The following is a 23,565-nucleotide window of genomic DNA, read 5'->3' on the forward strand; positions in this document are numbered from 1 at the left end:
CTAGGTGCGCTAGTGTTCACAAAAATCATATGGATCCGAAGTTCCATTTCTGATCGAAAAATTCGAAGCCGTCCTTTTGAGAAAAAAAATGTTTTTGATTTATGGGAATATTTTAAACCATGGACACTTGAAAATTGACAAATGAACTAGCCTTCCGATAAAAATCTCTATAATAAAATCTAAAAAAAACTTGAAAACTGACAAAAATCGTTGAACAAGAACTTTTGGTCAAATATTTGAACTTTTTGTTAGTACGCTTTTTTATGTAATTTCTACACAGAAAACAATATTTGAGACATTCTAAATCGTTGACTATGCAAAAATTACATAAGAAAGCTTGTTAACAAGAAGCTTAAAAATATGAACAAAAGTTGATCTTTTACGACTTTGGCAATTTTCAAGTGTGCATGGTTTTAAAAAATGCTAAAGTTTGCATTTTTCATGAGAATTTCCAGAATTACTTTCCTTTTCCAAAGAACTTCAGACGACTTCGATCAGAGGTGACGTTTTAGTGCTACAAATTATAGAAAAATGTCAAAGTCGCCATTAAAAAAAATACAAGATCCAAAATGGCTGGGATTGAACCTAGGTCTGCTGGGGTGAGAGGTAATCACCCTTACCACTACACCACCAGCGCCACTAAACCCCATAATACATGATTTTGCAAATCGGAAAAAGGTCGAGTCTTATTGTTTTTATTAATTTATCTTATTTGGTCTGGAACTGGTCAGCTGTAGAATAGGGTAGGGAGGGGCGCAAAACTGAGAGTTCGCCACCTAAACAAAAATCCTGGGTACAGTTTTGAACTATCCTCAAAACGCATTTGGCATTATCATCATGCTTCATAGTGCCAGAATATGAAAATTTTGTTCAAGTCCAAGAACCATGATTTATCCTGATGAATGTGGGTGTCTTAGTGGAATACCTGTTTAAAGAAAGAGAAAAAAACGATTAGTAATGCTAATGCCACTGAAGACCAAGACACTGAAGAAGTCTGCGTATTGTAGATGAAATACGCGTATCTGTGAAGGATAAGCAAGTAAGGTAGTGGAATTAAATGGAAATTACTAATCCTTCTCTCTTTCTTTATATTAGCCATGATGATTTCTTTAAATCTGCAATTTTTAAACTACGCAATATTTAAAGTTAAAAACTCACAATGTTCAAGAATGCGAAAAACTGGGCTAGGCTCAATCTTAAAAAATGTTGTCTTGCAATCTTCGACCAACATTTCAGTCTGAGTATTCAAAGTAAGTCTCATTGTTTTCTAAAAAAATTGCCAAGCTCAATCTATCAATTCGGCCTAGTGTCCTTCCAATAATTTACTTTTAACTTGGATACATTTTAAAATTCTGAGATTTTTAAGAATATTTCTAAAATTCTCTAAATAATTGAGCATTGTTTGATAATTTGTTGCCATTTGTTTTTCGGCTAGCTACCGGGCAGAGGGTTTCGTGATACAAAAACGAAGAACTTTCACTTTTTTTTAAATGCATTTATTCGTCACTTTCTGTATTAAGTGCGTGTTGTTCTGTGTTCATAATTTCGTGTAATATGTGTCGTGTAGCCTAATCGCGTTGTTCACTGTACCGGTACATACCGCTGCTGCCGTTGATGGTGAATCGACATGGCCAACACAGTGACTCCTGTCCTACTGTGCGGCCGGAACTCTCGCCAGATTGGCGAAGTGAGCGGATGACGAGCCAGCGGGCGTTGTTGGACGGTGGGATGGCAGGCGTCGTCCTTCGTTGGCACGATCGGCCGACCGTGGCAAGGCCACCTTGGTCAAGCCGACAAGGTAAAATTCCTTTGGGATTATGGCCTACGTTTGGCCAGATAATAGTGTTTGGTCTTTGACAATTAGGCTCGGAAACTGTTTCCAATTTCACGAGCCGGCCGTGTGCTGACGGATGGCCTTTTTAAGATCCAACATAAAGGAGGTCCTGAACGTTAAATTTCCCTAGCGTACACTAGCTGCTGCTAGGGGGGTCCTGGTTCTCGTTCAAAAACACTATCCACTGCACTTAGCTAATTAAAATGCGTCTTAGCACATGGACACCTGATGTTAAAAGAGGCCGATTTTGGACAATGGCCATTCTTTCTTCCAATTTTTCTTCATCCCGTCATCCTAGTTTTGTATGGTTGTTTGTAGTTCTATCGTGGACATAACGTAACGGCACAACTTTTTCACAGCGGTACAGAACCCTATCACTTCTGAGGTATACTGCTGTTCTTGCACAAGAAACGTGAAGGTTCTGAATATCTATATATAGGGTTAAATACCCCATTTCCGGCCTATTAAGCACAACCCGCACTTAATATTGTTTAATCTAGCGCAGTTTAGCACCAAACGGAATGTTATAATTACTGATGGCTTCCAAATTTATTTACCTTTCCGTATGTACCGTAAAATTTGATAAAGAGAAACCAATCGTTGAGATATTGTCAAAAGTCTAACACTGCTTCTTGACGCCAAACTCGGCATACGGATTCTAAACTTGGCCTAACGCATTGAAACGCCTTTGAAACGCCAATGAATTCACTTCGGCCTATCGGATGAAGATAAAAATTGATTCGGTCGGAGAGCTTCTTTTGTTTTTGGGAATAATGGGTGCAAACCTTCATGTCATGCGTTCTCATTGACTTCGTTCCGGAGCTTATTAACTAAAGTATCGTACCAAACGCATAATTGACTTGTTAACTCTGAAATCATGGATTTATTTGAAGTTTTCTGTTCGATAGGCCCAAAATGGGCAATTAGGCCGAAGTAGTTCTCTACCCTATATAAGCATGAATTTCTGTCTGTCTGTCTGTCTGACCCTTTATAGACTCGGAAACTACTGAACCGACCGGCGTAAAAATTTGTATGCAGGGGTTTTTGGGGCAAGGAAAGGTTATGATGGTTTGAGACCCCTCCTTCCTCTGTAAAGGGGGGCTCCCAAACAAATGAAACAGAAATTTCTGCATAACTCGAGAACTAATCAAGCAAATGGAACCAAATTTGGCATGTGGGTCATAGGGGGTAGCCCCTTAGATAAGAAGGGGGGGGGCTACGTACAATATAGCATGCTTTTTTTATTGGCGCTTAAACTCAAGTTAATATTGAATCCCGAGCAAGGCCGGGCACACTCAGCTAGTATAACATAAATGACAAAAACCCTAGCAAAAACCTATGAACTTGTGACCAAACGGTTACAACTTGACAATTTATGACAGTCATATTTCACGACCTACTTGATCGAAAAGTTTGGTCTTCAACAAGGACTTTCATATGCAATCACTCGACAAGCCTCGTTGGATAAACGTACGACTCATACTTAAAAAAATCTTCCGATCTGATTTTGCAATATTGTTTTTTTTAAGCAGGCAAAGAAATATTTGAAGCTTTTAGCCCCACACTTTGTAAGAGTAAGAAAACCTATCATAGATAGGTTCATTATTTTTATGAACATTTGTTTCTTCTTCATGATTGAAATCATTTCATGTCATAACATTCCAAAAACCAGCAGGAAATGCTTTCTGTTGTTTTTGTTTTGCAATCTCACATTTGAAAAAAGATTCCTGTACAATTCTAAGAATTCGAATTATCTAAATTTTCTCCATATAATCGCTTATCATCAGCATCTAATTTTTAGAGATTGCATCAGAATGTTATGAATGCAGTTCGGAAAACTTTTTGCATTACGTAAAATCACGCAATCGTAAAAAAAAATAGACAAAGTTTGCACAACGAAATGCCATCGATATACTTTTCGCATTGTGACACTTGCCCTACCGCACCACATAAGTATTGAGTAATCACACCAAAATTCGATTACGGAATTAGGTACAGGCATTCTTCAAATGCCTCTTACGTGAGGAAAACCAGTCAACCCAAAATTGCTGACCGTTCAGGCTGACCCATCTTCGGGAATCAACCAGTTTTGCAGTAGCCCATACCGTCGCTGGTATAAAAGCTACCTTCCCGGCGTATCAGGTATTAGTCCAACCGTAACATTTCCGCGTAACACAGTGGAACGCAAAAGCACGAAAATGAGAGTTGTAAGTACTGCGAGCATCCGACAAATTAAACATTCCACTAATGCATCATTTCCGATATCAGATTGCACTGATATGCCTTTTTTTCTTAGCCTGCGAGGCCAACTTCGTACCAGTCTCTATGCCTATCCCCATCCCGATTCCCTCGCCTGAAATTCGCAACGTGGAAAAGAAAATCCAATCGGTGAAGGAAGTCAAAGTTCCGGTGGTAAAGCAAGTGCCCGTCGAGGAAGTAGTGCAGCATGTGAACGAGGTTCCGGTCATCAAAGAGGTTCCGGTGATAAACGAGGTCAAAGTGTTCCGTGACGTGGAGGTGATCCGAGAAGTACCGGTGGAGAGGGAGGTACATAAGCGAGTGGAGGTTCCCGTTGAAGTCATCAGGGAAGTTGAGGTGATCAAGGAGGTGCCGATTGTCAAGGAGATCCCCCACGTTAAGGTGGTAAAGGTCTTGAGGGAAGTTCCGGTGGAGGAAATTGTCGAAAAGGATGTGTACGAGCCGGAAACTAATGCTGTGCGAATCCCCATCCGTGTGCCGGTCATTCAGGAGGAAGTGCAAGAAGTCACCGAACCAGGCAAACTTAAAAAGTTTTGGAGTAAACTCGGATAAACGAACAATAAATATTTATTAAAATCTGGCTTAGCGTCATTTTTATTAAAAAAAAAAAAAAAAAAAAAAAACAAAATATGGATATCTGCCGGGTATGGTGTTCCTTTACAGCAGAAATGTTCAATAATGGCGTAAGGACTTGGGGCGAAAAATCGTAAAATCCAGTTTACTAATCAATGCATTTTTCTTAAAATTATCAACATAAATAGGTATCCTAACTTTACTGTTATTCTATCAGTAAAATTTTGCGTTTAAGTGCTTTAAGGATTACGGTATATTGATAATTTCCAAATTAGTATGTTGTTTTTATTTAACTCTTAAAAACAGTGATGCCACACATACAGATTTAACTGTAATCATAGTGATTTTCCTAAATATTTTGATACAGATACCGTAAAACACCGGATACCGGACGGCTCGTTAATTCGGACGTATCATTCGTCATTTAATATTTACGTCTACTCTTGCAACATAATAAACATGTGTGTAGATTCAAAACGAAACTAAAAGACCATGATAAAATTTACGTGAGCATAGTAGCACATAACATATGTGGAACTCAATAATCAAAAATCGTCCCCATTTCAGTGATTTCAAGGGGTATAGAAATACATCGATCTGTCAAATTAATTATACCAGCTGTAAAATGAGGTATAGTCAATTCTATTAAAATAATTATAACGTGGTTTACAATTCTCTGTCTTCTTAGAACTTTTGAGCTTATGTCTTGGTTTTTCCTTAACTATTTACGTCCTTCATTTATAACTATAAAACTAGTTCCTCACCTTGGGTCACACAGCAAACAAATATATTAACGTTTGCAATCAAGAAAGTATAAATTTTTCGCCGATTTTGAATGTAATGACCTGCCACCCAACGATTAATCCTGAAATGTCATTGTAAACCAAACCGTATTGTTTTCCTGTAGTTATGGCAAAAAAGTGGGGAAACTCCACGCCAATACTTTTTCTAATCTTAAATCTTTTTGTATTCTTAGAAGAAAAATGTTATGCACCATTTTTTTTTTCGTTTAACTTTTTTTTAATGTTTGGAGCCAATTGCATCAACGTTTGATTTTATTTTGGATTCGTAGGAGGAAAAATACGACCCAGTAAATTAGGAGTTAACTGTACACATTTTGAAGTCCAAAGAGAATCAGCATCATTTTGCAACAAGTGTCCCGGTTTATGCGGAAATTATGCAGTGTTGTGAGCTGACTATCGTTCCATTCTCAAGAATTTCGCTAGCAGAACGATAAATCAAATCGAGTGCTTATCGATACCTGTAATAACCAAGGTTTCAATCCTGCATATGCTTCTCAGCTGCGGCCAATTGAAAATGTTTTGAGCAAAAGATCTACTCCAATTATTTTGCACTGTAAACGTGGAAAGATTGATCGAAAAGGCAAAGGAAGGGAACGGCTATATTTGCTAGCAACAACAAGCACTATTTACAAACGAAAGTAATCGTTTGATTCTATTTTACATAGGATAAGTGTACCAGTATTGGCACTAGTGGTCCAGTTTCTGGCCCTAGGGCCATATTTGAAATAAATTTTAATGGCTTTATTTGCGTAGATTTCTGCCAAAACATATGTTCTTACCTTGTATCGAAACAAATTTAGAAAGAATGTTAAAATGTGAAATTTATGATACGGTCAATTCTACGACCACTAGGGCCTAAAACTGGTACACATACCTAGTTATGTTTCTAGATTTCTTACACGGCGAATGAGAACGATCCAAATTTGAGTTTAGTTCACTCATAATCGCCAAATCTGCAGGAACTCAGCGATGAGTAAATTTGCCTCATGTTTTCCCAGGTTTTTCCAGGATTTTCCAGGGAAAAATTCCTGAATTTGAGAAAAGTAAAGATTGGATTCACTCAGTCTATTGGTACTTCTCCGAGACTGAATAAAATTTTCGTCAATTTCCTCATTTTCCGGCAGATTTTTTAGGTTTTCCACAGGAAACCATGAGACAAATTTTACTCATCGCTGAGTTCCTGCACTTTTGGCGATTATGAGTGAACTAAACTCAAATTTGGGTTGTTCTCATTCGCCGTGTAGAAAAATTTCAACTTTTTTATAAATGTCAACAGAATATTTCATCACACTCATAAATTGACTTACTAATAGCACAGTGAACAATATTATTCATATAAAATGTTTAATTACACATATTCAACGCAAACATACAATCTTCGAATTGTTTGCATTCAATTACATTCAACTATCGCAATTTACGCAAGGATCGAATGGAATTCAATCAGGTCAAAGAGACTAAGAAATATTGCATCTGTAAATATGCAATATTACTGGTTAATAACGCTCTTGATTGGCTTCTGACCGGCATGAAAATGCTAGTTAAAAAAAAAAACCTTTGATAAGCCGCCTGTAGAGCTGGTCGAAAAAAGAAAGGCCGCATTATCCGATGTCAATCATACAAGGTCTGTAACAGCAGGCAGCATGCTGTTGTAAATTGCCAGGGTAATGCGCGATGTCAATCATACAAGGTCTGGCCCAACTGACTTATTGGTATTACACAGTTGAATGTGGAAGGTGGTGTTCGTATTTCACTAAGAGTTTATCTTTTTACACGAAACAGCTGTTGCCTGTGATGTCACATCTGCTGTTCGCCGCCTGTAGCTTGTCGCATGCGAACAGCAGATGTGACATCACAGGCAACAGCTGTTTCGTGTAAAAAGATAAACTCTTAGTGAAATACGAACACCACCTTCCACATTCAACTGTGTAATACCAATAAGTCAGTTGGGCCAGACCTTGTATGATTGACATCGCGCATTACCCTGGCAATTTACAATTCGCCTTCACTCTTTATCTCTTTATACCCTGGACAGACTATGGCTTATATCATGTAATATAAGCTGTCTTGCAATGAGCACTCATACATCTAGTTTTCACTGGAAATCCTATGTATGAGTGCTCATTGCAAGACAGCCTATATTACATGATATAAGCCATAGTCTGTCCAGGGTATTACTCTTATGGTAAAATCCCATTCGCAATCGTCAGTCTGTGCGTGAAACCTGGTGGACATTTCCTTACCTTTTTACTCCTATTAAAATCGCATAAAATACTATCAAGCTTTGTGTGAAGAGATGGTGGCTCGCTGGTTCTATGGTGGAGTGAAGAGATTAGACAAAGTCCGCTAGATTTCATGCACATATTTTCAGATGAATATGGAATTTTACCAAGGAGTAAAGAGTTACAGGGTCGTCGTCAACGTCAATGCTTACTGAGCATGCAAGCATATAATATCTGCTTTTCTTTCATAAGAGCTAATGTCGCAAACGTAAAATTTTACTCCGAATTTCCCGAGAATGAAAAACCACTCAAGTCAACTAAACGTAAACTGTGTATAGGGAGACTCTTCCTATCCGATGGAATTGGTGGCTTACATGGAATGACTTTGAACTACAAGAAATATACGAAAGAAGCCATTGTTTACGTTCTCGACCTAGGTCCTTATGAACGCACAGTGTCGATATCACGACAATTTTGTTTTGACAGATCGATGGCCAACTATACCAGTTATACCACTGAGGCAACACAAAAAGGGGTCAACTTTTAGAAAGTTATTTTGCATGCAGTTCCACATATGTTATGTGATAGCAGGCAAAGCTGATCAACTTTTAAAAGTGTCTGGATTTGTGGACTAAGTGTCTGGATTTCTAGCCTGTACGGTATCTGTATTTAAAGATTACAGATATTTAGGAAGGGGTTTCCCTTAGCTCAGTCGGTAGACGAAGACGAAGCTGTAAAGCAAGACAATGCTGGATGCGGCTGGGTTCGATTCCCCGGCCCGATCTTCACATTTTTCGGGTTCAACGGTTTTCCTTGATTCTATAGCACTTCCCGAAAAAATCATTTGCCGGAATGACCAATTTCCCGAAAAACACTCTGGATATTTCAAAATACTCTTGCCCTGTGAATTTATGTTACTTTGATTTCCAACACCCCCTCTCAGTTATTTCCTTCCAGTCCAATCATCATTCAGTAAGCAGTAAAAATAGGAGCGAAAAGAGACTTCGTGAAGATGTCTACTTGTTGTTTCCGCTTAGGAACGTAGATCAATTTGATGTTACCTTCTGCAACTGCATCACGGATGAAGTGGAACTTCACGTCGATGTGCTTGGCTCGCTTCGTCGCCTCTCGTTCGGCCATTGCAATAGCTCCTTGGTTGTCTTCGAATAGTGGTACCGGGAACAGGAACTCTGCATATTGAAGGTCTGTCATCAAGCCAGTCATCCAAATCGTTTCGCTTATACAGGAACTCGTGGCAATGTACTCGGCGTCAATTGAAGACATCTGATTGATTTCTTGACGACCATGCAACAATGTTTCTATACACCTTCAACAAAAATCCAGACACGCACTTGCGGTCAGTTTCGTCACTGGCAAAATCCGCATCCACGTAGGTAGTAACTACTGGTTCCTGTGGCCAGTAGACCAATTTCAAATCTTTCGTCTCGTTTTGGCGTGCTTCCAATGTTGATCACCGGCTGCATCCTAGAACCTTGCCAAGTATCCAACGACAAAACATAGGTCGGGTTGTGTACCCATCATGATGTCCATCAAGCTTCCTATGAGTTTACGGTAGGGATATTCACAACACCCAGTCTCTCGACTCAACTGCAGTCTTGGTTCAGCTGGCGTCTTAACGGGATTACAATGTTCTATACCAAAACGAATCAATCACTCTCTCTATCTGGCTAGTCGGGGGCAGCTTTGTTAGTCCATGATTCAAATCCGTCTCGATTTTGATCCCGAGGAAATGGTGTAACTCCTTCATGTCGATCATTTTAAATTTCTGCATCAGCTTGGTTTTAACGTTATTTATGATAGTTTCAATATCGGTACCGGTGGTGTAGTGGTAAGCGTGATTACCTCTCACCCCAGCAGGCCTGGGTTCAATCCCAGTTGGCGCCGCCGGGATGTTCTGAGGCATAACATCTCTGATCACGCCTTCCTTCAGAAGGAAAGTAAAGCCGTTAGTCCCCGATTCATAAGTTGATGGGTCGAAAGGTAGGGTCCAGGTGTGGGAGCTGGCTCCCTGACGTCGGTAGCATTGGTGCTCAGCACGGAAAACAAATCAAGGAAAGAAAAAAATGATGGTTTCAACCCTAGTAGCGATGAGTAGATCGTCCACATACACTACAATGTGGATTGCCTTTCTCCAAGGACTCAAACGTATAGGCAGTAGTCATGCTTGGACCACACGAAACCCATGCTTATAAGGAATTCCTTGAAATGGCAGTTCCAGCACCTCGATGACTGTTTCAGGCTATAGAGTAACCGCTGCAGCAAACATACCTCACCATGATGGAAGTTTGTCCCCTCTGGACACTGCATGTATGCCTTTTCGTTAAGCTTCCCATTCAAAAATGCTTTCTTGACGTCTAGCTGATGAATCTTCATATTTTACGTCGTTACCAATGCCAATAGAGTCCTGATGGTAGCTACAGGTGCAAACGTCTCCGCATGGTACGGGCTTCACCTCGTCAGGACAAGAAAAGGCAATCCGGGTATTTTTTTGTGTTCTCGTCCCTTCGCGTAATCCGGTAGACGGCAGTTGGGACCAGCTTGTACTGGTCCTTGATTTGATCCGAGATGAACTTTGGGTCGTAGCTCGGTAGACCTCGGATGACCACATTGAAGGGCTTCTCACTGGGAATATCGTGGGTGAAGAATTTCGCCTTGGAATCCTTCAGGTGGTTTACGGCGAGGTTGTATTCCGCTCTCACCTTGGTGCCGATTCCACTGAGTTTGTACTCAGCTTTGACGCCCATCGACGCGAAGCTAGCGATGAGCGTGTTGAGGGATGTATTTTTTACCACCAACGGTGGTAGCTTCACTTTTGTAGAACTCTGTCTGGAATTTTCGCCTTCACTGGCGACACCGAATTCACCGATGTCACTGACGTTCGTCGCGGTAACATCATCGCGACTCGCACCATCTAACTGAAGGTTTCTCCTCCTCCTCTTACTTCGCTTGTTGGTTGCCGCTGGCTGGGCGTTTGTTGCCATCGGTAGGTAGAGTGGCGAACCTATTTGAAATAGGCACACCACTCGAGCTTCCTTCACCGGAATCTTCAATCCGTTGCTTGCGCCTTGAGCGATTTCGTCCCATCGTCGGACCCATTCTCACACACACGAGATGACCGGACAACTTCCGACGCGAAAACTTGGTAAACGTTTAAAAGAAAACTGTTCGTTTCTTTTACTAATGGTCATTACTCGAGTCTCAGATGGAACCATGAATATGTGCATCCAGTGTTTTTATCATTTACCATCACACGCAAGGAGTATCCCTTCAACCCAGTGTAGATGGATTCCGTTTGTTTTGAAAATCTTCGCTGTTACGTACGAGCGAAATGAACAAATGAGTTCATTATACATCAACGAGTACACGTTTGGTGATATAGGGTGCTGCATCGTCGGGTTAACCTCACTTACTTTGACATCTGGCAGTGATTTGTTTACATGGACTTAGAAAAAAAAATCAAAAAAATTATGAAATTTATTTTTTATTTTTTGGAGAGAAATATTTTTCGAATAGTCGGATATCATATCTTTTAATTATTTTTATCTAAAACCTCAAATCCACTTGAATCGACTAACAAGCAATGGTAAACAAACCACCACTGGATGTCAAACTGATGAATGCGGGTTCATCGCATTCATTCGTGACGTCAGCGTGCAGCATCCTATTCTCCAGTGCTTGATTGGCAAATCAAAGTTGGTACTCGTGGAGAATAGAAGAACTATGAAAGTGATGATGGTTTCAAAATTTTCCACGGGGAGGTATACAAATGCAATCTTAAAATGCTTTTATTTTGCAAATGGAGCATATTATTTAATTCTGGTTGCTGCTAAAGTTGTTGAAAAGCCGAGGGGGGCGACTCTATCTACGATGCAGGAAAGATTGTGTTTTGCTGTGGCTAGCTGCATGCACGCTGAGTAGATAGAAAGAAGATTGATGACGATTTTGAAGATTTCCTGCAAAAATACTATGCGCGATGCAAGTAGATGCGAGACATGAAAGAAGATTTTTCGAAGATTGATTCGCTAGTGTAAGATTTGTTGAGCATCTAGAAATGAGATTTAGATGTGTCGCCCTCCTCGAGAAAAGCTGAAATCTATGTCTACACCACCCCCCGAGCATCTAGACAGAAAACCTTAGTTTCACGTACCCACTTGCAAATTGTAGATGTCTCCACCGTACGTAAACAATGGGGTCAGCCAAAGTTGGTGGCACAACTTTTTTCACATCAGAAAACATGTTTTTGTTTCACTTCATGTGGACTTCGAAAGCAAACCAAGAATAAATTTTGAGTGAGACGTATTACTTTATTAATCCACCAGTGGTGTGATCTGGCACTTCTTATTTCTGTAAATTCTGATATTCTTTTTAAAAATTACCCCGAAAGCACCACCCTAATAAAAATGTTCCATACACGAACCATAACCCAAATGGTTTAACCATATGACACATAGTTCGGAACCTGCACAGGTTTTTAAGCACTTTTTATGGCTATTTCCTATGTGGGCACTGGGCAGTAACCCGATTAAAGGGTTTCGTTTATTTCGGTTATGTGGTTGCCGACAAACATCACTTAGTTCCCGGATTTTAGGGTCTTGTTCCGTCCACATGTCCGGAACCAGTTAATCGATTGAAAATCTATTAATTAACATTCTATAGAATCATGGTAGCTTTCATTTGGTTGTTGTTGCGTTCAATTCGGTAGAGTGGTTGCCGAGAAATACATATAAGAAAATTGTCTTACGCGCTCTCTCACACACATAAATAGACAGATATTTTCCGATCCCGTCATGCTGAGTCGATTGGAAGACTATTAGAAAAAATATCAATGTTATTATAAAAAGTTAAAAAAAAAACAAAAAACTTAAAACCGGAAAAAAAAAGTTGATAAAAAAATAAGACCAATTGTAAATTTACTCCACCATTATTCGATTTGACAGAACCAGAGTACCAGAATTTTCGGGGTACATTAGCATTACACTGGAGCTGTCTAGATGCTCGGGGGGTGGTCTACACCTAAAATTCTGAAAAGAAATTATGTTTCTATATTATATGTGTTACATCGACAGATCCATCGCAGTAGAAGGCTGGAACGAAATCGCTCAATGCTACGTAGAGATCTGTGGCTTGACTCGCAGTGGAATCCGCCATTTTGCAAAAGTGTAGTGAACAGGAATCACGTTGATTATATTGCGTATATTATTTGGCTTTTATTATTATTTACGTTTGGAAATAAGGAGAAACTAAAATGTAAGATCGATGTTACAACACAGAACTCATGTAACTAAATTTTGTATTTTCTTAAATATAGCTTTGAAGCAACTCCAACCAAAACTATGCGAGTTTGACTAAAAGCACTCCAGAATTTCCAACAATCTTCAAAGATTTTAAATAAGGACCAGTGGATAATACACGGAAATGCCATCACGAAGGAAGCTGGCAATGGAGACATCGGTTGCACAGGGGTATAGCTGTGCCGGATGCGACAGACCGGACAGTATGGAAGACATGGTTGCATGTGATCGTTGTGAAAAATGGTTTCATTATTCATGTGCATCAGTCAACGTTGCTACGGTGCAAACCGATGACTTTTTTTGCGATGATTGTAAATCAACCGTGGCCACTCGGAATAGTCAGCGAGGTAGCCATACGGGACCTGTTAGCAGCGTAAAGAGTACGGCTTCGTCCACACGGTCTGAAAAGCTTCTTCTAAAGCTTCATCAACTGGAAGAAGCACAAGCATTACGGCTGAAACATGAACAGCAACAACGTTCATTTCGTGAAGCTCGTTTGAAATTATTGAAGGAGGAGGAACAAGAGCAGCTGCTAAGCATCCAGGAAGAAACGGAGTATCTTGCGCAGAAACACCAGCTTGAGCTTGCGCAAATTGATGAGCAAGAGACAGATGGGAGGAGCGGAAGAAGCAGGAGCTATGTTAGTGTACGGAGTAACCGTAGCAGAGTCGAGGAATGGGTAGTAGAACAAAGTCAGGCTAGCAGTGAAAGGACTGATTTGGAGCATCAGGTAGCTGCAAAGTCTGGAGGATTTGTTGAACAGATGCCTTCCTTGGATTCTGCTCACCCGGTCAATCAACAAAGTACTGCGATCTTGGAATCACGTTATCAGCAAGCCAGTAAACAGGTGCAAAGTCGAGAGCAGCAGCAGTTGCATCTGGGAATTCATTCGTCGAAAAATGTGCCTCAAGTATCCATAGGATTAGACAAATCAACAGTGAGTACCGTTAGTGGTAGTACGAGGTACTCGTCTTTGCCTCCTGCAGGCGATCAACTAGTGCAACAGCGTTTCCACTCGAATATTGATCGTATGCCGAAACTGAGCCTAGCAGATCGAAATAAGGTATCAAGGAACCAGGCAGCCACCTATGTGCAGCTACGGCAGAATGTACCTCGAACAACAATTGGCGCGGATCATCAACCAACGGTGAGTACCGTTAGTGGTAGTACGATGTACTTATCTTTGCCTCCTGCAGGCGAACAGCTAGTGCAACAGCATTTCCATTCGAATCTTGATCGAATGTCGAAATTGAGCCTAGCAGATAGGGATCTGGAACACACACAAGTAGAGCCTCTTACCACTACACGAGCAGTCGGAAGAAACCACTATTTAGCAGGTCCTACCGTTACTAATCCGATGCCATTGGAGCGCATAGACCAGCAGCGAGTTGAGTTGACCCGGGATAAAATTGCTGCTCGCCAAGTTATGCCCAGGGAGTTGCCTGCATTTGATGGCAATCCAGAAGAGTGGCCAATGTTTCTGAGCTGTTACAAGATGACTACCGAAGCATGTGGATATTCTGACGTGGAAAATCTTATGCGATTGCAACGAAGTCTTAAGGGCATCGCTATGGAAGCAGTACGTAGTCGGTTACTGATACCATCGGCGGTACCATCCGTATTGAACACCCTTCAGATGCTGTTTGGCAAACCGGAACTTGTGGTAAATACGCTGTTGAAGAAGGTACGAGAAGTACCAGCACCGAAACCAGAACGCTTGGATATGCTTATTACGTTCGGAATGGCAGTACAAAATCTGTGTGATCATTTGGAAGCAGCGGAGATGTCGTCGCATCTGTGCAATCCAGTGTTATTACAGGAGTTGATTGAAAAATTGCCAGCTGGGTACAGAATGGATTGGGCCCGGTATAGGAAACAGTATTCAACAGTGAATCTTCGGATGTTCGGTGATTTTATGGAAATCCTCGTCCTGGAGGCAAATTCGGTGACGCTGCAAGTATTTTCGGAAGTGAAGGGAACGAGAGTAGATAACCTGAAACAAAAAGGTAAAGCATACGTCAACGTACATGAAGCCAGGAATGATTCATCAAATCAGTCACACATCGAGTCTGTTAATTTCTGCACTGGGTGCAAAAACGAGGAACACGGTGTAGCAACTTGTGAAAAATTCCAGAAGTTGTCAGTACAGGATCGCTGGAGAATGGTATACAAGCTGAAACTTTGTAGGCAGTGTTTGGGACGTCATGGCAAAATTGAAGGAAAATGGACTTGTCCCAGCGGAGAGGACTGTGGTGTTGATGGTTGTTCAAGAACACATAATAAGCTGCTGCATTCTAAGCCATTTTCAAGACCGTCGGAGCACGAAACAACTGCGGTAGTTAATCATCACCGGATGTTACATGCAGCGTTATTCCGGATTATACCAATCACACTGCATGGAAAAAGTTCAGTCGTGCACACCTATGCCATGTTGGATGATGGATCGTCGGTTACCTTATTGGAAGAGAATCTCGTCAAACTGTTGGGTATAGAAGGTGAAGCTGACCCATTGTGTTTAGTCTGGACAGCAAATAGGACCAGGACTGAGCCCAACTCTAGAAGGATGAATCTGGAAGTGTCTGGATATGACGCCAAAGATAAGTACCCTCTCATCAACGCCAGAACAGTCTCGGAATTGGTACTTCCTAAGCAGACAATGCAGACCGGAAGCCTGGTTGAGGCGTTCCCACACCTGGATGGAATTCCGATTAAAGGTTACAAGGATGCTATTCCACAAGTTTTAATTGGATTTGACAACGCGCATCTTCTGGTTCCGATGAGATCTAGAGAAGGTCATATTGGTGAACCGATAGCAGTAAAAACCCGTTTGGGATGGTCCGTATTTGGGGGTTCTTCGAGCAAGCAGAATCTGGTGAGCTATCATGGGGTGAGGTTGTGCGACTGCTGTTCTGACGAGCATCTACAAGAGCTAGTGAAATCGTATTTTGCAGTAGATGCCATAGGCGTAGAAAGTATTCGCCCTGAATCGGATGATGAGAAGCGTGCACGGAAGATTCTACAAGACACGACGATTCGAAAAACAAACCGCTTTGAAACTGGACTTCTTTGGCGCTATGACGTGTTCGAGTTTCCGGCTAGCTACGACATGGCAATCCGCCGACTGCAGTGTCTGGAACGAAGATTGAAAAAGGATGAAAATCTCTATGAAAACGTCAGAAAACAGGTCGAAGGATATCAGCTGAAAGGATATGCTCATAAGGCAGCGGTTGCAGAGTTGAAGGAAATGGATCCAAAACGAACTTGGTTTTTGCCTCTTGGAGTCGTCGTAAGTCCAAAGAAGCAAGGCAAGGTCAGACTAATTTGGGATGCGTCGGCCACTGTTAATGGTGTCAGTTTGAATTCAATGCTGTTGAAGGGACCGGACTTCTTGACTCCCTTGCCAGCTGTAGTAGGCCGCTTCCGTCAAAGGCGTATAGCTGTGGTAGGTGATATTCAGGAAATGTATCACCAATTCCTCATAAGACACCAGGACAAGTCAGCACAGTGTTTTGTATTCCGAAATTCATTGGACGAGGAGCCCGACACGTACATCATGGATGTCGCAACCTTCGGTTCATGTTGTTCACCAAGTTCAGCACAGTACATCAAAAACAAAAATGCTGAGGACCACGCCGAGAAGTTTCCGAGAGCGGCTGAAGCAATAATTAAAAGCCATTATGTCGACGATCTTCTTGATAGTTGCGATACCGTCGATGAGGCTGTGCAATTGATGCTGCAAGTGAAGGAGATTCATGCTGCTGGAGGTTTTCACATTAGAAACTGGATGTCGAATAGTGTGGAAGTTCTCGAACGGGTCGGGGAAACTTGTGCTGAACAGGAAATGTCTGTTGTTTTTGATAAAGCTGAAACGACAAGCGAAAGGGTATTGGGAATGATTTGGATCCCAAAGGATGACGTGTTCACTTTTTCCAAGGAAGTGCGACCGAATCTTCAAGATGTGGTTTACGGTGAAAAGGTTCCAACGAAGAGGGAAGCGCTTCGATGCGTGATGAGTGTTTTTGATCCACTCGGTATGATCGCCTTTTTCGTGCTCTATGCCAAAGTAATTCTACAGGATATTTGGAGATCCGGAATAGGATGGGACGATACAATTCCAGAGGATATTCTGGATCACTGGAGAATCTGGACGCGACTTTTCAATCAGCTTGACTACGTGAAAGTGGACCGTTGTTATTTCTCCGTTGCACAGCAACCAACTGCAATAGAGCTGCATGTATTTGTTGATGCAAGCGAGTTGGCATTCGCATGCGTCGCCTACTTCAGGGTTATTATAGATGGTAAACCAAGGTGTGCATTCGTGGCGGGAAAATCAAAGGTTTCCCCTCTGAAGGCGATGTCAATTCCGAGGTTGGAACTTCAGGCTGCAGTATTGGGCACGAGACTGGCTAAAACAATCGGAGAAACACATTCATTGCCAATAACGAAGCGATATTTCTGGACCGATTCACAGACAGTTTTGGCTTGGATCCGTTCAGATAGCCGGAGGTATCGACAGTTCGTCGCATTCAGAATCGGCGAAATTTTGATGAAAACTGAAGCTAATGAGTGGCGGTATGTTCCGTCAAATTTGAATGTTGCAGATGACGCCACCAAGTGGAAGAAGATACCATCTTTCGAACCTGAGAGTCGTTGGTTTACAGGGCCGAATTTTTTGCAGCTGTTCGAAGGAAGTTGGCCAACGCAGGATGTTCTAGAAAAAGACTCAAATGAGACAATAGAAGAGCTGAGAGCTTGTAATGTACACCAAGTGGCTGGTTATTCTGAGATTGTGAATTGTTCGCGCTTCTCTAAATGGGAGCGTATATGGCGTGCAATGGGATATGTCATCCGGTTCATTGAGAATTGTGAGAGGAAGTGCAAGAAGATACCAATGCAAGGAGGTCCATTAACTCAAGATGAACTCGAAAAGTCGGAAACCCTCCTTTGGAAAATGGCTCAAACAAGTAAATATCCGGATGAAGTGGCTGTTCTCACACGTGACAAAATCAAAGCTCGAGGACACATGGTTGAAAAGTCAAGCCCCCTTTACAAGCTGTCACCATTTGCGGATGAAGATGGAATTATTCGATTGGACGGACGCATCAAAAACGCACCGACAGTGCCGGAGCACACCAAGTTTCCGGTGATACTACCTAGGGATCATGTCGTCACATTTTTGATTTTGGATTCCTATCATCGTCGCTATCTACATGGAAACAAAAACACTGTTCTGAACGAAGTGAAACAGCGTTACTATATACCGAAACTGCGTACTTTGATCGACCGAACAATCAAGCAATGCGTCTGGTGCAAGGTATATAAGGCGCTGCCAACTACTCCTAGGATGGCAGCTCTTCCTGCAGTTAGACTGACTCCAAACTTTCGACCATTTAGCTTTGTTGGGGTCGATTACTTTGGACCAATCTTGGTTAAGGTAGGACGAAGCAACGAGAAAAGATGGGTCTGCTTATTTACCTGTTTGACAATAAGGGCAGTACATATGGAGGTAACACATTCGTTGTCAACAGAAGCGTGCAAGATGGCAATAAGAAGATTTGTTGCTCGGCGAGGATCACCCTTGGAGTTTTATTCGGATAATGGAACTAATTTTCATGGCGCGAATAATGAATTGATGTCACAGTTGGATCAAGGGGATATAGCTGAATCGTTTACCAATGTGAATACTAAGTGGATATTCAATCCTCCTGAGGCTCCCCATATGGGCGGGGCATGGGAACGAATGGTTAGGTCAGTAAAAACCGCTCTGGAAACCATGCCTGCGTTTCGAAAACCAAACGATGAAACCTTGACTACAGTGCTAATTGAAGCAGAATCCATAGTTAATTCTCGTCCACTGACATTCGTTCCTTTGGATTCGGATGACCAAGAAGCAATCACACCTAATCATTTTCTGTTGCTCAGTTCGAGTGGAGTCAAACAACCTTCGAAAGCGTTCACAGAGGACAAGCTTGCTTTGAAGAGAGACTGGGAGCTGGGACAGAACTTGGTGGATTATTTTTGGAGGCGTTGGGTACAAGAGTATCTACCTTCACTTACTCGTCGGACAAAGTGGTTCGACGATACTAAGCCTGTGGAGTTGGGTGATCTTGTGGTCATTGTAGGTGAGAAAAAGCGGAATGATTGGATAAGAGGACGAATTGCTAAGGTGATCACAGCTGCAGATGGACGAGTACGACAAGTACAAGTACAAACAAACAATGGAATACTAAAGCGCCCGGTTTCCAAGGTAGCAGTTTTGGAAGTTCTGGGTAAAACTGGAGCAGGGAACCAGTGTTACGAGTCGGGGAATGTTACATCGACAAATCCATCGCAGTAGAAGGCTGGAACGAAATCGCTCAATGCTACGTAGAGATCTGTGGCTTGACTCGCAGTGGAATCCGCCATTTTGCAAAAGTGTAGTGAACAGGAATCACGTTGATTATATTGCGTATATTATTTGGCTTTTATTATTATTTACGTTTGGAAATAAGGAGAAACTAAAATGTAAGATCGATGTTACAACACAGAACTCATGTAACTAAATTTTGTATTTTCTTAAATATAGCTTTGAAGCAACTCCAACCAAAACTATGCGAGTTTGACTAAAAGCACTCCAGAATTTCCAACAATATGTCTATTAAGTAGTCCTTAAGTTTTCTACTAGCGTAGCATTAACCAGATTTAAATAAAATGCTCCATTTGCAAAATAAAAGCATTTTAAGATTGCATTCGTATACCTCCCCGTGGAAAATTATGAAACCATCATCACTTTCATAGTTCTTATATTCTCCACGAGTGCCAACTTTGATTTGCCATAATAATCCAAAACAAAATTGTGAAAATCAGAAATGATCCAGAAAGCAAAATAATCAAATTCATTTTGGGCAAAATGATTATTTTGAATATTGTCGACTCCAGAGCCTTAAACCGGGATTTTATCATCAGTTCAGCTTGAGGCAATAATTTACCATCGGTTTGTGTGTAAAAATTAACACGACACGTCCTTCAGCGCTATATTTGAGTAAAATGAAAATAATCATTTTGCATTTGATCCTCAAAATCATCCCCAGCAAGATGAAGACGAATATTAATATTGACAACTACGCAGGCGAAAATGAACATTCAGCCACGAATGAAGAAAAACAAATGTTGACTACGATACTCAGAGGTTGCCTTGATCAAGACAATGTTGTTATGGACGAGTGCACGGATGGATTTGAGTTCACTCACTCGACAAAAAGTGACACAACAGCGGGGTCATGAACACATGAATAATACTCACGTAGCATTTGAAACGGGTCTATCAACTTATGTACACAAAACTTGTAAAGCCTTTTTCGCGCGAACCGAATACGCTCACGCAAACTAACAACACCATCGGGCAGAGGAAATTCTCCCCTTCCCGATAGTGCTCTTGGTTTGTGTGGGCGAACTTCGGTTCTCGTGAAAAGGACCTAGCAAATTATTTACAAAAGTTGATAGGCCCTTTTCAAATGTTACGCGCAGGCATGGAAAATCATTTGCATTCATTTCGTGCATTCATTTACATTCATTTGTCCCTAACTTTTTTCATCGACAGAATTCCGCAAAATGATGTATTGAGTTTGTGTAGGCTTTGTTATTGGCTAGAACTTTTGTCAACAACTCAAATCCGTATCTCTTATGCATGACGAACCAGAGCGAACAGAAGCCACTACTGTTTTTCAGTGAATGTATTTTAGATTCACTGAAAAACACTAGCAAGTTCTGCTCGCTCTAGTTCGTGATGCATAAGAGATACAAGTTTGAGTTATAACCAAAAGTTGTAGCTAATAACAAAACCTACAAAAGCTCTATACATTATTTTGCGGAATGCTGTTGATGAAAAAAGTTAGAGGCAAATGAATGTAAATGAATACATGAAATAAATGTAAATGATTTTCCATGCCTGGTTACGCGAGCATTATTCATGTGTTCATTTTTAGTAAACAGGGCCCCGCTGTTATGTCAAAAAAATCCGTAGATGAACTAAAGTTCACCCGTGCACAGGTCTATATTTACTAATCATGAACACTAAATGTTCATGAATAATGAATAATGAACATTTAGTGTTCATGATTAGTAAACATTGCCCGCCTTGTGTCACTTTTTCTCGAGTGAGTGAACTCAAATCAATGAAACATCAAATCGTCCATGTCAAAATTCAGATTCATGCAGGTAGTTGGTCTATCTGTTAAGGTTGTCTTCATTTTCAGCTATGTTGAGTGTAGAAGGAATGATTTTGATCAGCACTGTGTGCATCAGCTGAGACCGACTAGCGAGGCACCAATTGTTCGACGAAACGCTTTTTTGTTGAACAATCATACAACATCTGTTCGGTTTATATAATGCCTCGTTGCTGTGCAGTTTTCGCAATGTTGTTGATAGCAACAAGCAAATAAGATATGAACTGCAAAAACGTAGGTTACTTTGATTTCCAACAGTGTCGAGCCAACTCTCAGCTTCATTTTTGCATGTTGTGAATAGTCTCGTAATATCAAAGGAGCTTGTAAAGCATGATATTTTGTTTCAATATCACGCATGATATTGAGAGCGTATGAGAGCGGAAAAATATCATTTGATTGATGATTTTGCCATCACTGATTCAAATACTTGTATCGTGACAAATTAAAACTTAAATATGTTTACTTTTGAGCAGTACGAGATTTTGGATGGTTAAAAGTAAGACGTCCAACGGCAGTTAAAAACTGCTCGTATTATGAAAAACGTCTGGAATGGACATTAAAACAATACAAAACAAATTATGTGGATTTTGTCATAAGAACTGTTCAAGAAGGATTTTTTGAAATACTTAATAAGGGTGATTTTTAGTCACTTCTGGGCTAGTTCGTCACCAACTCAAGAAGGAGTAATATCCAAGAGTGAGAAAAGAATTTCGAGTATTTTAAGTTGTACTGTCCAATAGTTTTTATATGCCATATAACTGCTCATGTTATAAAGAAGCCAAAAGGTCGAAAGACAAAAGGTCGAAAGACAAAAGGTCGAAAGGACAAGGGTCAAAAGAACAAAAGCTTGAATGAACAAAAGGTCGAAATTCCAATAGCTGATGTAAATATTCTGAAACTGATTTCTCATGACTTCAAACAAATTCTCAAAAATAAAATATGATTATATTCTATTTTCCCTTCTGTTGCTGTAATGTTGAATGATATAATAAAAAATACTATCTATTCAATATACCCTTCTTAAAAAGTTTAATCATGAGAATTATTTGCGGTACTGTGATTGATTTATACATTTAAGACTTTGAATTTTGAAAATGTTCACTTCATACTTTGGAAAACTTGTGAGTTTTAGAATAATAATATAATATACGCCGTGTGCACAGTTTAGTGCGTGTCGTATTGTGGGACTTCTTTTTAAAAATCGTTCGGGGACATGTTTTCCATGTGGAAAATGATTATTGGGAATAATAAGTAACATATAAAAAATTGAGTTTTTTTTTCGTAGGCATTTAGAGAGGAAGCAAGAGGTCTAAGTCCAAACGAACGATGATCTTTTTCAAATAAAACATATGCTTCTAAAAATAAACACGTATTTTTGTGATTTTCTTATAACGCTTTAATTACAAGACGACTAGACTTTTTTTTTTGAATATGTTGTTACAGCCATACCATTTTGCACCCAGTTCGCACATGCCCCTTGATACCCGATTATAATCCACTGTAATTCTTTCCTTGCAGCTTCCAAGATCGGGTTGGATATCGTTCACATGCAAGCCCTGTCCGGCCACGACATCGACCAGATGAACGACATCCAGTTGGAGAAGGTGATCAACACCGTCAGCGTGTTCTACCGGGTGACGCCGAAGCACAAACTTGCTATCGTGAAAGCTTTGCAGCACAACGGTCACATCGTCGGAATGACCGGCGATGGCGTCAACGATGGTGTGGCGCTGAAGCGTGCCGACATCGGAATTGCTATGGGCAAAAATGGAACGGATGTGTGCAAGGAGGCTGCCGATATGATCCTGGTGGATGATGATTTCCACACGATTATGTAAGGAATCTCTCGGCGGAAGAAATTTATATAAACGGTTTGAATGAAATTGTTTACTTAACTTTTTCAGAGCGGCCATCGAGGAAGGAAAGGGAATCTTTTGGAACATTAGGAACTTTGTCAGATTTCAGCTGAGTACGTCGATTGCGGCTCTTTCGTTGATTGCCCTCTCGACGTTGATGGGAATTTCTAATCCATTGAATGCTATGCAAATCCTATGGATTAACATCATTATGGACGGTCCCCCGGCTCAGTCGCTCGGTGTCGAACCGGTAGATCAAGATGTGCTCAAACAGAAACCTCGCAACGTGAAACAGGCAATGATTTCCAAATCGCTCATCATCAACGTGCTCCTTTCGGCTGGCATCATCATTCTGGGAACGCTCTGGGTGTTCCAAAGGGAGATGGCCGATGGGACGGGCGTCACCAGCCGGGACACTACGATGACTTTCACCTGTTTCGTGCTGTTCGATATGTGGAATGCTCTGAGCTGTCGGTCACAAACCAAGAGCGTTTTCCAGGTT

At 41.0% G+C, this 23,565-nt stretch overlaps 2 protein-coding genes across 6 annotated transcripts in view; both read left to right on the forward strand.

Moving 5' to 3' along the window:
- The window catches only part of SPoCk (secretory pathway calcium atpase), a 183,828-nt gene that overhangs the window by 159,786 nt on the left and 477 nt on the right, over window positions 1–23,565 (forward strand). For all 5 annotated transcript variants that reach the window (XM_065235735.1, XM_065235734.1, XM_065235730.1 and 2 more), the window contains exons 7-8: window positions 22,726–23,041; window positions 23,112–23,562. In XM_065235735.1, the coding sequence (XP_065091807.1) occupies window positions 22,726–23,041; window positions 23,112–23,562 (767 nt within the window). The remainder of the gene's footprint in view (window positions 1–22,725; window positions 23,042–23,111; window positions 23,563–23,565) is intronic.
- Window positions 3,584–4,651, forward strand: LOC135712765 (mantle protein). The gene is made up of 2 exons (XM_065235823.1): window positions 3,584–4,041; window positions 4,103–4,651. The coding sequence occupies exons 1-2, from the start codon at window positions 4,033–4,035 to the stop codon at window positions 4,643–4,645; spliced, it is 552 nt and encodes a 183-aa protein (XP_065091895.1). The 5' UTR covers window positions 3,584–4,032; the 3' UTR covers window positions 4,646–4,651.

This window comes from Ochlerotatus camptorhynchus, unplaced genomic scaffold (genome assembly GCF_037179485.1).
Source record: "Ochlerotatus camptorhynchus isolate MF236.1 unplaced genomic scaffold, CSIRO-AGI_Acam_v1.1 ptg000503l, whole genome shotgun sequence".
Classification (NCBI taxonomy): Eukaryota; Metazoa; Arthropoda; class Insecta; order Diptera; family Culicidae; genus Ochlerotatus; species Ochlerotatus camptorhynchus.